Source organism: Rhinolophus ferrumequinum, assembly GCF_004115265.2.
Source record: "Rhinolophus ferrumequinum isolate MPI-CBG mRhiFer1 chromosome 5 unlocalized genomic scaffold, mRhiFer1_v1.p scaffold_110_arrow_ctg1, whole genome shotgun sequence".
Lineage (NCBI taxonomy): Eukaryota > Metazoa > Chordata > Mammalia > Chiroptera > Rhinolophidae > Rhinolophus > Rhinolophus ferrumequinum.
In genome coordinates, this window is record NW_022680355.1 from 8,168,981 (window position 1) to 8,185,194 (window position 16,214).

Below are 16,214 nucleotides of genomic sequence, written 5' to 3' on the forward strand. Positions count from 1 at the left end.
AGAGAAACGAGACAAGGGTGCCATCCACTCACTACTGCTCTATTCAGCATTATACTGACAACCCTAGCAAGTGCAATAAGAAAAGAAAAAATAAGCAGTACATAAAGATTGGAAGACACAGACTTTTAAATTATAAATGATGTAGTTGTCTAAATAAAAATGATGAGACTTTTCAGACAAACTATTAGAACCAATAGAGCTCAGCAAGTTTGTTGGAATCAAGATCAAAATACAAAATACAAAATCAGGGGCCCGCCCGGTGGCTCAGGTGGTTGGAGCGCCGTGCTCCTAATGCCAAACCCACATGGCCAGTGAGCTGCGCCCCCTACAGCTACGATTGTGAACAACAACTCTCCCTGGAGCTGGGCTGCCATGAGCAGCCGGAGGTGGGGGGCGGGGGAGGGGGCGGCGCACAAGGCTCCTAATCCCAGCATGGGCCAGGAAGCTGTGTCCTACACAACTCGACTGAGAAACAACGGCTTGAACCGAAGTGTGGGGGGAAGGCAGAAGAAGGGGGAAAAATACAAAATCCAACACTCAACAGTAATAATGGGAAAAGGGCTCAATTCAGGGACAATGGTGCTGTCCCTCCAGCCCTTGCTCTGAAATGAAGCATTTGAAATCTTGCTCCTCGGCATATGTTATTAGTTTGGCTCACATAAACTCTTATAAAAATTCTCGAAAAAAAGAAAGCATTCTTGTTTCATGCTTCATGGTTTGGCGAGCTCTAAGTACCAGTTTGGGACACAATTAGAAATGTTCTTAGTGGCATTTATTAAATGAAACATTGTCTACGTATACCTAAAAGCATCATTAGACTGAATTAATACAAAACAGCCCATCAAATTAATAAAATATATTATTAATATCTATTAGTCTTGACCTTTTTTCTGCTAAATGTTTATGACCTTACAAATTCAAAGCAATTTGCCTGCTTACTTATTACTACTTAGCCATAAGAGAGGATAAAATGCTGCATTTGCAACAACATGCATGGATCTTGAGAGTATCATGCTAAGCGAAATAAGTCAGATGGAAAAGGACAAGAACCATATGATTTCACTCATATGTGGGATATAAAACAGAAAGCAACAAACAAACAATCTCATAGACACTGACAACAGTATGACGGTTACCGGAAAGGAAGTGGGGTAGGAGGAGGTTGAGGAGGGAAAAGGGTTGGTCAAATATATTGTGATGGAAGGACACTGGACCTTCGGGGGAGAGTATACAATGCAATATACAGATGATGTATTATAGAATTTTACGTCTGAACTTATGTAATGTTATTAACCAATGTCACCCCCATAAATTTAATTTTAAAAATTCATGATTACATGTTGAAAAATATAAAAAAGAAAATATTTTAGAATACAAGTATAAAGAAGAAAATATTTTAGAATACAAGTATAAAGAAAAGATAGTTGAGAATCAGCCCAACTCTCAAAGACAAGGATGACATACATAACTTAAAAATATACCATTTGAATAATAGGTAATTGGCAACAGTAAGGAAAATAGAAGAAAAACTAATGGCAGTGATATCAGTAACATTTACAGACCCCTTAATACATTATATTTAGTAAATCAGGTTAGTCCTGGTACTTAACTCATATTTCATTGATTAATTCCTTCTTCCAACATTTTTATAGCCATCAGTTGCATGCTAAACTATGACATATATTGTTTACATATACATGTAGTAATGTTATAAAATATGCATTTAGATGTGAATTTTAAAAGCTTACTAAATTATATTAGTCATAGTTGAAGTCTAGAAACTATATATAAAACAATGCCTAAAATTTATTTTTATCTTTTATCTAAGTTCCAATTTCTTGTGTGACTTTTACAATATTTTTGTGTTTGAAACAAAAACAGAAGCAACTTAAATCTTTTAATTAATATTTATTTCATAAGTTGGTGGAAACTACACTTAGTAAAAATATACTTTTCAGGTCCAAAGTTTCAAAGGGTGAAAAAAAGATTTTAAAATTCTTTCAAATATATTGCAATTGTTCTACTATTCTTTAAAAGCCTTTAAAATGACCTCTTCGATGTTTCTCCCTAAAACCTCAGAGAATTAACAACACAATGTAATCTAGGTTTGAATTTGTGTTCCTCCTGTGCTTTAGATATTTATGTTTGAGCTTTCTCTTACCGACAAGCCACTTAAAGAGTCACTGTTACTTTGAGGTTTTATCTATGAGATTCATGTCTTTGGGACTCATTAAGGACATTTCCACAGATTACAATGTCAATAGCACCTAATTTCTGGACTGTGAGAAAGGTCTTCTTGAGTACATAAAATCTGTGGCAGTGCACAGTACACAATGGGCAGCTCAGATCCCAAATTTTATCACACTTAAGTAGCAAACAAATTAATAATGTTACCTGGGCTCTCTTGGGATAATTACAAGTAAAAAAAGTGCTTTGAAATTTTGCAGATAGTATTGTACCTCATTTTTTATTCCTTTCTATTAACAAAGATCTGTTTATCGCTTTATCTCCTTTCCTATGTTGCATGAGTGACTCTCTGTTGTTCTCTTTAGAATTTTTTGGATTAAAACTTGCAGCATAACAAAAAGTCATTTTCAATCTGCTTAGGAAAGATATATCACCTGATATAACATTGTTTTAAATTATATTTTTTGTTTTATTTCACTCTTTGTGAAACATTTAATGTATATTTTAATACTAATGATGGATTTTATTCTTATGCCTGGTACAAAATTAGTTTTAAAGAACTAATGGAGCAACTACTCTTTTAAATCATTAGCCTGCTGTTTAGGTTATTATGACTCTAGTGTGGCAGGTTAAAACGTAGGTTTGCCAGGCTTTATTTGGGGGACCTGGGGATTATATTATCAACAGCTCAGGAAGAAAGGTAGGGGTAGGGGTTAACTAGGTATGTCCCATGTGTTATCTCACTTAACCCTCATCATAAAGCTATGAGGTGGGGTCACCATCTCCATTTTATGCAGCAGAGAAAATTGAAATGAAGTCCCCTAGTGAGTAAGTCGCTGAAACTGAGATGGGAACTGAAGTCTGTACATCTCCAAAGCCTTTCTGTTACATCACATATTTTCCCATTGTGTGTTGCTGAAAATGGGACAACATGTTGTCATGCATGAGTCTTCCAGCAAGACAATATAACTGAGTGGTGACAAGCCTGGGCTCGGGGGCCATACTCTCTGGGTTTGAATCCAGCCACTCCATTTATTTGCAGTGCAACCCTAGCAGCTTAGTAAACCACTCTTTGTCCAACTGTCTCCTCTGTAAATTGGGGTAAGCAAAAGTGCCTACCTCATAGAGTTCTGTGAGGACAGGAGTTATAAACGTGAAAGGTGTTTAGAATTGTACTTACAAGGTGTGGTCAAAAACACATGAATGTTTTGGGCAGCCAGTTGGCTCAGTGGTTAGAGCACAGTGTTCATAACACCAAGGTCGCTGGTTCGATTCCCACATGGGCCAGTGAGCTGCGCCCTCCACTAGATTGCAAACAATGACTTGACCCGGAGCTGAGCAGCGCCCTTCACAACTAGATTGAAAATACCAACTTGACATGGAGCTGATGGGTCCTGGGAAAACACACTGTTCCCCAATATTCCCCAATAAAAAAATTTTTAAAAAATACATGAATGTTTAAATTAAAAAAAAAATTATTATAGTAAAAGGTACATTGCCAGTAATCCCCCTCAAAATACTCCCCCTCACTTCAAACACAATTATCCCATCATTCTTGCCACTTTCTGAAACAATTCTGGAAGTCCTCTTTCATGAATGTCTTTAGTTGCACTGTCGTGGCTGCCTCGATGTCTTGAATCCATTCAAAATGTTTACCTTTCATGGTCATTTTGACTTTGGGGAAGAGTCAGAAGTCACACAGTGCCAGATTCGGTGAATAAGGTGGATGAGGACACACTGTAATGTTTTTATTTGACAGGAAGTTGCCATACCAGAAGCATTGTGTGACACGGAGCCTTTCCCATTGTGATAAAAATATACGGTGAACGCTGCTGCTGAGTGCCATCCAAGGGAAAAGCAGGGATCTTCAATATGGGAAGCAGCGTGTCAAACCTTAGTAATGGTGTGTTTCAACTTGTTCAACAAGTTTCAACTTGTACAGTGCAGTCGGATGTGAGCTACGGTTGAAAGGTACATTTTAAAGTGTGCAAGTAATCATCCTCCATCATGACAAGGCTTCATGTCACACATCACTTCTGGTATACGACATTTCTGTCAGATAAAAACATAATGTGTCCTCATCCACCTTATTCACCAGATCTGGCACTGTGTGACTTCTGGCTCTTCCCCAAAGTCAAAATGATTCAGGACATCAAGGCAACCACGACAGTGCAACTAAAGACACTCATGGAAGAGGACTTCCAAAACTGCTTCAGAAAGTGGCAAGAACGATGGGATAAGAGTGTTCGAAGCAAGGGGGAGTATTTTGAGGGGGATTAATGGCAATGTGTCTTTTACTGTAATACATATTTTTATTTAAACATTCACTGCATTGTTTGATCACACCTTGTACATCCACTAAATGTTAGCTATACACAATTTTAATGAGTATCTTGTGAAGTGAAAGTACGACTTAAGAACCTCAATCTTTGATGCAAATGAAGATGCTGTAAGAGGAAGGATAAATATTCAACAGGGTATTTAAAATATTAATATTCTATTTACATATTCTAAAATATGGAAGTCAATACACAGTGACTTTAGAAAGTTCAATTTGGCTTTTGTCACCAGACAGGTTACAGTAACCCCTCATGTTATAGAAAGTAATAAAGATATGTCTATAAGTCAGGTACAGACTAATCATGTAACCAAATACCTCTTTAATAAGGTATTTGTGAATTTATGCTTGCAAACACTAATAACATATTAAACTATTTCTTAGAGGCTTGCAGAAGGGTGCTCAACCTTCCAAAATACCTAGGAAGCTTAGAGTGACTTCTTTCATGAAGACAATTTGGCCCTTTGAGCACCTTGTATGAATACCACTCAGTAGTTCTAACCATTAAAGACTGTGCTTCGTAATGAAAAGATTAATTTACTCCCCAAATTAGTAAATTTGTAATTGAACTTTGCTCCCAGTATTTATTAATTTGTTTTTATTCATTAAAAAAAGAAAACTTATTTCTAGTAAGCTTTGGATTACTAGAACCCAATTAACCAGAAACTTGTTAACTGGATTATTTCCCCACACAAACTTCAGGGGGAAGAACATGACCTGTCAAAGCTGTATCTTTGACGTTTCAGGGTTACGTACAGAGGCATTTGGTGTGAACACTGTCACTTATGTCTCCTCTGCAAAGCAGATTCATTTTCAGAATGATGAGCTTTGTGGCATACTGTAAAATTATGGATCATAGAAAAGCATTTACATTCAATTTTATTAGTAAGGCAAAAAAGTAGACTAATGAAATTTAAAAGAATTTTCTATAGACAGGGTGGAAATAACTCTACATTTTGCATTTTTAGGACTGAGGAAAAAGAGTGATGTCTGTTTCAGCTGGGGCTGCCTTATGTTCTAGGTGGTCATCAAAGTTTATTTGTACTACTTCAGATGGACCTTTGAAAAAATGGTTTGCTTGGCTGAGGAAAATCAACTTTGGATGCAAACTCCTCAACTGAATTTTTGGAAGATGAAATGCTTCTGTTAATTAAACTTCCTAATTAAAATTTCAAGCCAACTACAGACTACAAATCAACAAGGTATATTTTCATGATAAATCCCTTCTCCTCATACATTACGATGTTTTAGAAATTATTTGCTGTACGGATTGGGATTTTCAACAACTCAACAGACCTAATCACTTATTTAAATACTGATACCTTTTGAAGGTAGTAGCTGCATGCTGTCTGAGCCTTACTGTAATCTAAATGCAGGCCCAGGAGGCAGCCAACACTGACTGCTGAAAGAGTCTTATATACCCAGGCTGGCACTTCTGGAATAGATACTGTCGATACATAGAAGCGCTACAGAAATAGCCTCTCTGCTCTCCATTGCATGGAGGCTCAGAAGAGAGGTTCCTCTCTGCTGAAGATCGATTTAGCTTTCAAAACGTAGGGTCCAAGATTTAAACTCATATCACACACTTCCCCCTGCATAAAGATTTTACTCTGAGAGTATACTTTTAAACATCCCCAGACATGAAAAACAGAAATTACTGACACCCTTTGGTTATCATCAATAATAATAATTCAAAGTAATAATGTCATATTTTGTTAATCCAAGTTGTTTAGCATAAGCTTTAAATGATGAATTTCTTTAATTTTACTTAATCATCCTGCCACTCAACAGCTGTACTGCTTACAACATAGAAAATTAAGGAAAGAGGTGATAAGTAGGGTTTCTATTTTGCTTTCCAAGTTTAAATAAAAGAAGTATGGTTGTATCCCCAAAGACTTATAGAAACTTACGGAAAAAACATACTTTCAGTTTCAAAAGAGTCCAATTTGAATTCTTGTAAGGACTGATAGTAGATAGTATGCTCGAAATAGTCATATTTTTCTTCTAATTGTTAAATTATAAAAATAGGAATTTAACAGGAGCTTCAGGTTGGCTGGCAGTTTAACTAATAAAAATGACACATGATTCCAACTGAGTTTCTAGTTTTGAAGTATGACTAAATTCATTTTTGATTAGCAGCGATCAATATTCAGAAATAAATATCAGCATTCTTTTATTCAGCATATCTATTAGTTTTATAGATTCTCTGAAGGAAGTCATGTGTTTACCTAGACTACCAAACACCTCAGGATAACAAAGAAAAGCAATATTATTCTAGACTAAGTGCCCTTTTCTAGACTAAGTGCCTCATTCTGTGTATGAACCTTTTTTCAAGAATAAAGATTGTTACCTTTTGCTGAAGGCAGAAAGGAAATCTGATTGTTGTCTATCTGTAGATTAAACCAAAAAGTTTCATTACTGAGGCTGAATAACACTGACTGATTAATTGTTTAATAGGGAAAGAAATAATCTACCTACCGAAGATGTATGACTGTTACTTCCAGAAGATGCCAAATCTGTTACTAAGTTCATTTTAGACTGCACAAATAAAGGTTTTAGTTTCTGAAAGATATAAAAGGTACATACTGTGTTAAAAAAAAAAAACCTCAATAATAATTACAAACAGACAAATTGAGGAAGGGAGCAGGTAGTTGTTTAATGGGTACAGAGTGTCCGTTTTGTAAGAAAAAAAGGGGTTCTGGTGATTTGTTCCACAACAATGTGAATGTTCTTAATATTACTGAACTGTACACTTTAAAATGGTTAAGATGGTAAATTTTGTTATGTGCATTTTACCACAATTAAAAAAAAAAAGTTTTGACTAGTCCCTTTACAAAAGAAAATCTAAGAATGGCCAACAAGCACATGAAAAGATGCTCAACATCATTAATTATCAGGGAAATGCAAGTTAAAACTTCAGTGAGATGCTACTTTAGCATAGTTAAAATTTAAAAACTGACAATATCAGATGTGGAACACTAGGAACTCTCAAACATTGCTGGTGGGACGGTGAAATGATTCCATTCCTTTGGCATACTGGTGATTTCTTATAAAGACAAACATACACAGTCCTATGCCCCAGCCTTTCCATTCTTACCCAAGAGTTACAAAACCGTATTTCCCCAAATGACTTGTACAAGAATGATTGTAGCAGCTTTTCCCCCCAAAATAGCCCCTAACTGGAAACAGCTCAGGTGTCCATCAAGGGGGGAAGAGATAAACAAATTATGGTCTATTCTATACGATAGAATACTGTGAAGCGACACAAAGAAATAATTGTTACAGATACACACAATAACATGCATGAATCTTAAAAGCACTATGCTGAGTAAAATAAGCCAGACAAACAAGATTATATACTGTATGATTCCATCTGCAATAAATTTAAGAACAGGCAAACTAACCTGTATTGACAGAAATCAGAACAATGTTTGTTTGGCATGAGAAACTGGATAACCTACTGTCTGGAAATGGATAAAAGGAGAATTTCAGGGATGGTGGAAATGTTCTACCCTTTCATTATGTGATGACCACACAGGTCAAAACTCTTCAAATGATATACTTAATATTTGTGCAGTTCACGGTATGTAAAATATACCTCAATAATAAGAAACCTTTTTTTTCATAGCATGTATTCAAATATGTAAAGTTTTTCCTTATTAATATCTATCTTTCTATACTGCAGCTCAGGCACTATTCTAACCTCTGGGAGTAAAACAGTTTGTAAGACAGACCAGTCCGTGATCTCATGGAATTTTTAGTCTATAATGGAAGGAGCCATCTTTGCTATGTGCACTGTCTTATTTGCAAGACAGCATGGTGCTTGCTACATATTTGTGCTCAATAAACATTTGTGGAGTGGATGAGTGACTAGAGTGTAGGGAACTAAGGGAAAATGTTAGGGTACTCCAAACTCATTCACTTATTCATCACTCTTTCTTTCCCTCTCTCCCCTGTCTATTTTTCTTCAATACATATACTATCCACTCTGATTAGTTTCTTGAGTGCCTATATACTGTATGGGTCGAGAGATAAGGATTCAGAGCCTGGAACCCCCCAGATAAGCCGTGGCACACAGATGTATTCTAATCTAGATGGAGAACCACCCAGCTCTTTAGGAAGATAGATTGCATGATCATCTGAGGGCAGGGCCAAGATTTTTCTCAAGAAAAAGGCTGGATACCTGCGTGGACAGGTATCATTTTGAGATTTTAGAAGTCTGTTTTATGGAGCCCAGACAATTCAAATTTGATCAGAAAAGTTTGCCAGATAATCCTAAAACAAGCCTGATTTTAAGTGGCACAGCATTCTCATGGGTCCTCAACTATTTTATTTGTCCAGATGATTAAATACCTAAAATTAGGAGTACTCCACTTGAAATTGTAAATTTCAGGTGAGAAAAGGAAAACCGGAAGGGGAAGAAAGAGACTATATATATTTCTATCTATTTAGACCAATTTGGGAACATTTCAAGAGAGTTATTCATTAAAATCCTTAGCAAGGTTCAGATTACTATCTAAATTTAGTGTAAAACTAGAATTTACTTAATGTTATCTTACCAATGTCTCTAAGTTCTTTGATCTCTTGCAGCTAGATAAGTTTAGAAAATAGTCTTTAAGTGAAAAATATATGTTGTAAATTTTAAAAGAAAGTGATTTTAGATTGTAAAGCTCTCAAAGCAAGAGATTATATTTTATACTTCTTGCGTCCTTTCCCACAAATTTGACTTGTCCCCAGAACACTTAGCATCGAAGCAGATGCTCAATGGCATCTGTAGTATGTTAATTTAGTTATTATTTGAAATGTATTGGATATATTTCTAAACTGGGCATCTTTTACTTTTACAATTATAACTCCAAATGGAAACATTAAGTTAACAGGTTAAAAAATAGTCTATTTTAGAATTGGACTTTATCTACAGGTGACTTCTAATATGAAAATAAATGACATGGTATTAGAAACAGATTCTGTAATCTCCTTTTTCCCTTTGGAAGTGACTGGCTACTTGGGTCTTGAATTTCGACGTTTCCCAACATTTCATCCATGCTCACAAACGGTCAGCCTGACAGTTACTTCCCAGCTCGAATGAGTCACCCCTCCTCTGAAAATTTCACTTGCCTTTATTATAGCTCAACCACATTGCATTGTAACAGTTTGTTTATACATCCATATCTCACACCAGATTGAGCTGTTTGGGTTCAGGCACTCTGTCTTACGCCCTCAGTATCCCGCAGAGTGACTGCTATGTACTATCTCCAGAGCCCGTAGTGGCAGGGGTTCAATAAATGTTAACTAAGAAAGACGTGCAGATACCAAAAAGACAGATAGCATTTAAACATTATAGATACTTACATTATAATTGAAAGATGTGTCAGCAAGCACTGCAAACTGACGATACAATGTGTGCCTCATAAACATCTCATTCTTAAGGACATGAAAGCTGAAATAAAAGCAATCGTGAAAGTAAAATGTATGAAAATCATAGGATAAAGCAAATCAGCATTAAGTTCATATGTTAGGAACTAGAATTTTTTTTCAGTGTAAGAGAAAAGACAAGGAAAAATTTTAAAATATGAATGTGTACGTATTACTTCTTTCATTTTTAAAACCACATGTTTTCCAGCCCTGAAAGGCACAGAAGCAGTGTCTATGCAGTGGCAATTAGCACCAAGACTGTGGTTTTAAAAACATTTCTCCCTAAAATGAACCAGGGCATCTTTCAGAAATGGCTATTTCTAGAACTAAGGCAATAAATGTACAAGATGAGCCTGGGACATTTTATTTTTAAGGGAGTCATCAAAGATTATGTCAAAAGAACACAGTAGTCAAGTTTAAAGGACCCCAGTTGCCTTAAAATTGGAGAAATTAAGCATCAAAAATAATGACAATGTATTAAAGCACAACACGTATACCAAAAATTTTGGAAATTCTCAGCCTATCTAGATTGCAAATGGTGCGAAAATCAGGAGCTTCACTATCAGGAAAGCATGTTCTGCAGAGAAACTTAAGGGTATGGTGGACAACTTTTGCTAGCAGAGAGAAAGGAACAACAACACAAAAAATCATAGTAAATTTTTCTTTCTTATCAGATAGTTCATTATTGGTGTATAAAAGTTCAACCTATTTCTGAATATTAATTTTGTATCCTGATAATATACTGAATTTATTTATCAGTTCTAATAGTTTTTTGGTGGAATCTTTGAGGTTCCTTATAGATAGTATCATGTCATCTGCAAATAATGACACTGTTATTTCTTCCTTTCCAGTTTGGATGTCTTTTAAATATTCTTCTTGTCTGATTGCTGTGGTTAGGAGTTCCAATACGATGTTGAATAAAAGTGGTGAAAGTGGGCATCCCTGTCTTATTGTGATCTTAAGGAGAATGTTTCTAACTTTTTTCTCGTTGAGTATGATCTTAGCTATGGGTTTGTCATATATGGCCTTTGAAGAAGATACAAATAAAATGGAAACATATTATGTGTTAAAGGATGGGAAGAATTAGCATCGTTAATATGTCCATACTATACAAAGCAATCTATAGATTCAATGCAGTCTCTATCAAAATACCAATGGCATTTTTCACAGAACTAGACCAAATAATCCTAAAAATTTATGTGGAACCATAAAAGACGCCAAATAGCCATAGCAATCTTCAGAAAGAATGAAGTTGGAGTATCATGCTACCTGATATCAAACTATAATACAAGGCTACAGTAATCAAAACAGCGCAGTACTGGTATAAAAACAGACAAATAGGTCAATGGAACAGAATAGAGAGCCCAGAAATAAAACCACACCTATATGGTCATTTAATCTTTGACAAAGGAGGCAAGACAATCTATTCAATAAATGGTGTTGGGAAAACTGGACAGATACATGCAAAAAAAACCCCCATGAAACTAGATCACCTTTTTACACCATATACAAGAATAAACTCAAAATGAATTAAAGACTTAAAGTATAAGACCCAAAACCATAAAAATCCTAGAAAAAAACATAGGCAGTAAACTCTCTGACATTGCTCTTAATAATACACTGGGGGTGCCAAAAAAATGTATACAAATAGACACTTTGGTGAACGTTGCTCAAGCAGTAGTTCACCATAATCAGAAGTGCGTAGATGCTGATGGTAACCACTTTGAGCACCTCTTGTAATTGCAGAAGTCAAACGTGACTTGTATTCATCTTTTGTTATTGGTATATATTGAGTATTACAATTTTAATAGTTTCTTCCTTTCTTAAAATGTGTATAAATGGGGTGGCCAGTAAGTTCAGTTGGTTAGAGTGCGTGCTTTTAACAACAAGGTTGCTGGTTCAATTTCCACATGGATGGTGGGCTACGCCCCCTGCAACTAAAGATTGAAAATGGCACTGGACTTGGAGCTGAGCTGTGCCCTCCACAACTAGATTGGAGGACAACGACTTGACTTGGAGCTGATGGGTCCTGGAAAAAACACACTGTTACCCAATACAATTAAAAAATATATATGTATACATTTTTTGGCGCCCTCTGTATATTTTTTGATATGTCTCCTTGGGAAAGGGAAACGAAAGAAAAAATAAACAAATGGAACTACAGCAAACTAAAAAGTGTTTGCACAGCAAAGGAAACCATGAACAAAATGAAAAGATGTCCTATTGAATGGAAGAAGATATTTGCCAATGATACATCTGATAAGGGGGTAATATCTAAAATTTATACAAAAACTCATAGAACTCAACACCAAATAAACAAACAATCCAATTAACAAGTGGGTAAAGGAACCTGAATGGACATTTCTCCAAAGAGGACATACAGATGGCCAATAGACATATGAAAAGATGCTCAACATTACTAATCATCAGAGAAATGCAAATAAAAACCACAAGGAGACATCGCCTCACACCTGTCAGAATGGCCATCATCAATAAATCAACAAAAAACAAGTATTGGTGAGGATGCTGAGAAAAGGGAACCCTCATGCACTGTTGGTGTGATTGGAAATTGGTGCAGCCACTATGGAAAATGGTATGGAGGTTCTTCAAAAAATTAAAAATAGAGAACTACCTTATGATCCAGCAATTCCACTTCTGGATATTTATCCAAAGAAATCCAAAACACTAATTTGAAGAGGTATATGCACTCCTATGTTTATTGCAGCATTATTTACAGTAGCCAAGATATAAAAGAAACCTTAGTGCCCATCAATAGACAACATAAAGAAGAGGTGGTATAGAATACAGTCAGGATGGTGGAGTGGGTGGATGCTGTGCTTGCCTCCTCTCACGACCATGTCAACATTGCAACTGAACTACAGAATAATCGTTGCCGAGACTCGCCGGAAGTCTGGCTGAGCTGAAGCCCTACAGCTGGGGACATGTACAGTAGGCCACCTTGAGACTGGTGGGAGGGGAGGACATGTAGGGCAGGCTGGTCCCATACTCTCGTGTGGCCTTGAAAGGTCAGGAGGGATATCTTGGCTGCAGCGGTCCCCCTGGAAGGAGTGTGTGTGTGTGTGCGTGTGTCGGGGGGGTCACAGCCCCACAACAGGCTCCACAGCCCAGGGTTTCAGTGCCAGGGAGAGAAATCCCCATGGCTTCTGGCTGTGAAAATCAGTAGAGATTGTGGCTGAGTGAGACAGAGGATGGGTGCATTCCCAGGCGCTCCTCTCAAAACGCCCGTACACAAACTTGCTCACTGACAGACTCACTTGCTCTGAGATCTAGCACTGGGGCAGCAGCTCGAAAGGCTCCAGGGACATATGGGGAAGAACTGAATTATCTGGTTCCAGGGTGCGAGCTGGAGATGCAGCTTTCTCCCAGACTGAGAAGCTGGCAAAAGCCATTGTTTCTTTATTGATCCCACTGCCTCCCAAAGTGCAGATGCAAGTGGCCGCCATCTCTGAGACTCCATCAACCTGGCTAACACAATTCATTTGCCCTGATTTCCTGAGACCCTGTACCACCCAAGTTTCGGGCACACTCAGGCAGCTTCCAGTGACTTTTCCATATAGATGGCTTGTCTTGGCTCATGTTTCAAACTATCCTGGAATTTCTTGAAAGTTTACAAAACCCAAGTTGGCAGCATCTGGCTTTGGCATGTCCTGTGCCTCTGGCTAAAATGCCCCAGGCTCAGTGCTAGTGGCAGCTGGCCTTGGTTGACAGATTTGCATCTTTGTGTGGGGCACCTCCAAGCCCAGCGCAGGTGGCAGCCAACTGAGGATTGCTTTGTGGCTCATGCCAGGTGGCCCCCCGCTGGGCATAGGCTGTGGCTGAACTTGTTTTGAAGTGGGGGTCCCTCCCAGGAGGCCCCAGGGCTGGCATACCTGGTGGCCAGATTTGACCAAGTCAGAGCACCAACCTGTCACCTCCAAGGATGACACAGCCAAAGAGCAGACTGAGCAGGCAGAGAACCCCACTAAAGCAAACCCTGCTCTGTAGGATCAGCACCTGCACAACAGCTCCTCTACTGTCGTCACAGCCAGTCTTCACAACCAATCAGCTTGAGGGTCAATCCCTCCCATTGATGGGCAAACAACAACCAAGGCTCAACTACAACAGGATGGCACACACAACCCACACAAGGGACGCACCTGGAGCACCTGGCTCTGATGACCAGGAAGACTGCATCACTGGTCCCCACAAGACAACTGCTACATAATGCCACTATAATAAGACCGGGAGACATAGCAGCCCTACCTAATATAATACACAGAAACAAACACAGGGAGGCAGCCAGGATGGGGAGACAGAGAAATGTGTCCCAGGTGGAGGAGCGGAACGAAGCTCCAGAGAAAGAACTGAAGAGAATGGAGACACTCTACCAGACACAGAGTTCCAGACACTAGTTATGGGGATGCTTAGTAATCTCAGGGAGGGCTTTGGCAGGGAGATAGGAAATATAAAAATGGAGATAGGAATCATTAAAAAAGAGTCAGTCAGAAATAAAGAATACAATAATGGAAACGTGAAGGGATTAAGAAATACAAATTGGTAGTTAGAAAATAGTCACGGGGATGTAAAGTACAGCCTAGGGAATATAGTCAATAATGTTGCAACAACTAGGTATAGTGCCAGGGATGTACTAAACTAATTGGGGAGATCACTGCATAAATTATGTAAATTTCTAACCACTATGCTATACACCTGAAACTAATATAAAATCATGAATGTCAGCTGTAACTGAAAAAAATAATTAAAATAAAATAAAATGAGTGAGGTATATTTCAGTGGAGAAAGCTTTCCAAAATAGAGTGTTAAGAAGGGCACGTTGCAGACTAATATGTACAAGATTATTCTAACTTTTGTAAAAAAATGTTATATATTGAATAATGCTGCAATGAATATGGGAGGGCAGATTTATCTTCAATATCCTATTTTCATATTCTTTGGATATATACCAAGAAGTGGTAGTTCTATTTTTTTTTTTTTTTAAGAACTTCCACACAGTTTTCCACAGTGGCTGAATGAGTTTATATTCCCACCAACAGTCCACAAGTGTTCCCTTCTCTCCATGTACTTGCCAACACCTATTATCTCTTGTCTTTTTGATGACAGCAATTCTAACAGGTGTGATGTAATATCTCATTGTGGTTCTGATTTGCATTTTCTTGATGATTAGTGATGTGGAACACCTTTTTGTGTACTTGTTTGCCATCTATATGTCTTTGGAAAAAAATGCCTATTCAGTTCCTCTGCCCATTTTTTAATTGGATTGTTCGGGGTTTTTTGCCCATTTGTTTTGTTTTGTTTTGTTTTTTGCTATTGAGTTCTGTGAGTTCTTTATATATTTTGGATATTAACCCCTTATTGGACATACGATTTCCAAATTTTTTCTCCCATTCTGTAGGTTGCCATTTAATTTTGATGATGGTTTCCTTTGCTATGCTGCTTTTAATTTAATGGAGTCCCATTTGTTCTTTTTTGTTTTTGTTGCCTTTGCTTTTATTTTTTTATTATTATTATTTTTTGCTTTTATTTTCAAATCCAAAAAATCATTGCAAAGACTGATGTCCAGAAGTTTATTCCTGTGTTCTGTTCTAGAAACTTTATAGTTTCAGGTCTTAAATTTAAGACCTAATCCATTTTGAGTTGACTTTTGTGTATGGTGTGAAGATAGGGTTCCAGTTTCATTCTTTTGTGTGTGGCTGTCCAGTTTTCCCAACTCCATTTGTTGAGGAGACTTGCCTTTCCCCATGGAGTATTCTTGGCTCCTTTGTCATAAATTAATTGACCATATATACGTTTATATCTGGGTTTTCTCTTCCATTCTACTGATCTGTGTATCTGTTTTTATGCCAATACCACATTGTTTTGATTACTATATCTTTGTACTACAGTTGGAAATCAGGAAGCATGATGCCTCCAGCTTTGTTCTTTCTCAAGATTGCTTTGGCTATTTGCAGTCTTTAGTGATTTTATACAAATTTTAGGATTATTTTCTTCTATTTCTTTGAAAACTTCCTTTGGAATTTTGATAGGGATTGCATTGAAACTATACCTGGCTTTGGATAGAATGGACATTTTAACAATATTAATTTTTTCAATCCATGAACACAGAGTATCTTTCCATTCATTTGTGTCTTCTTCAATTTCATTCATCAATGTCTTATAATTTTCAATATACAGATCTTTACCTTCTTTGGTACATTTATTCCTAAGTATTTTATTCTTTTTGACGCAATTGTAAATGGGATTGTTTTTAAATTTC

At 37.1% G+C, this 16,214-nt stretch overlaps 1 protein-coding gene across 1 annotated transcript in view; it reads right to left on the bottom strand.

Moving 5' to 3' along the window:
* Positions 1 to 16,214, bottom strand: part of C5H10orf67 (chromosome 5 C10orf67 homolog) — a 109,964-nt gene that overhangs the window by 16,056 nt on the left and 77,694 nt on the right. Inside the window, exons 14-16 of the mRNA XM_033100524.1 lie at positions 9,878 to 9,965; positions 7,004 to 7,087; positions 6,876 to 6,915 (exon numbers count right to left, since the gene is read on the bottom strand). Of these exons, the coding sequence (XP_032956415.1) occupies positions 6,876 to 6,915; positions 7,004 to 7,087; positions 9,878 to 9,965 (212 nt within the window). The remainder of the gene's footprint in view (positions 1 to 6,875; positions 6,916 to 7,003; positions 7,088 to 9,877; positions 9,966 to 16,214) is intronic.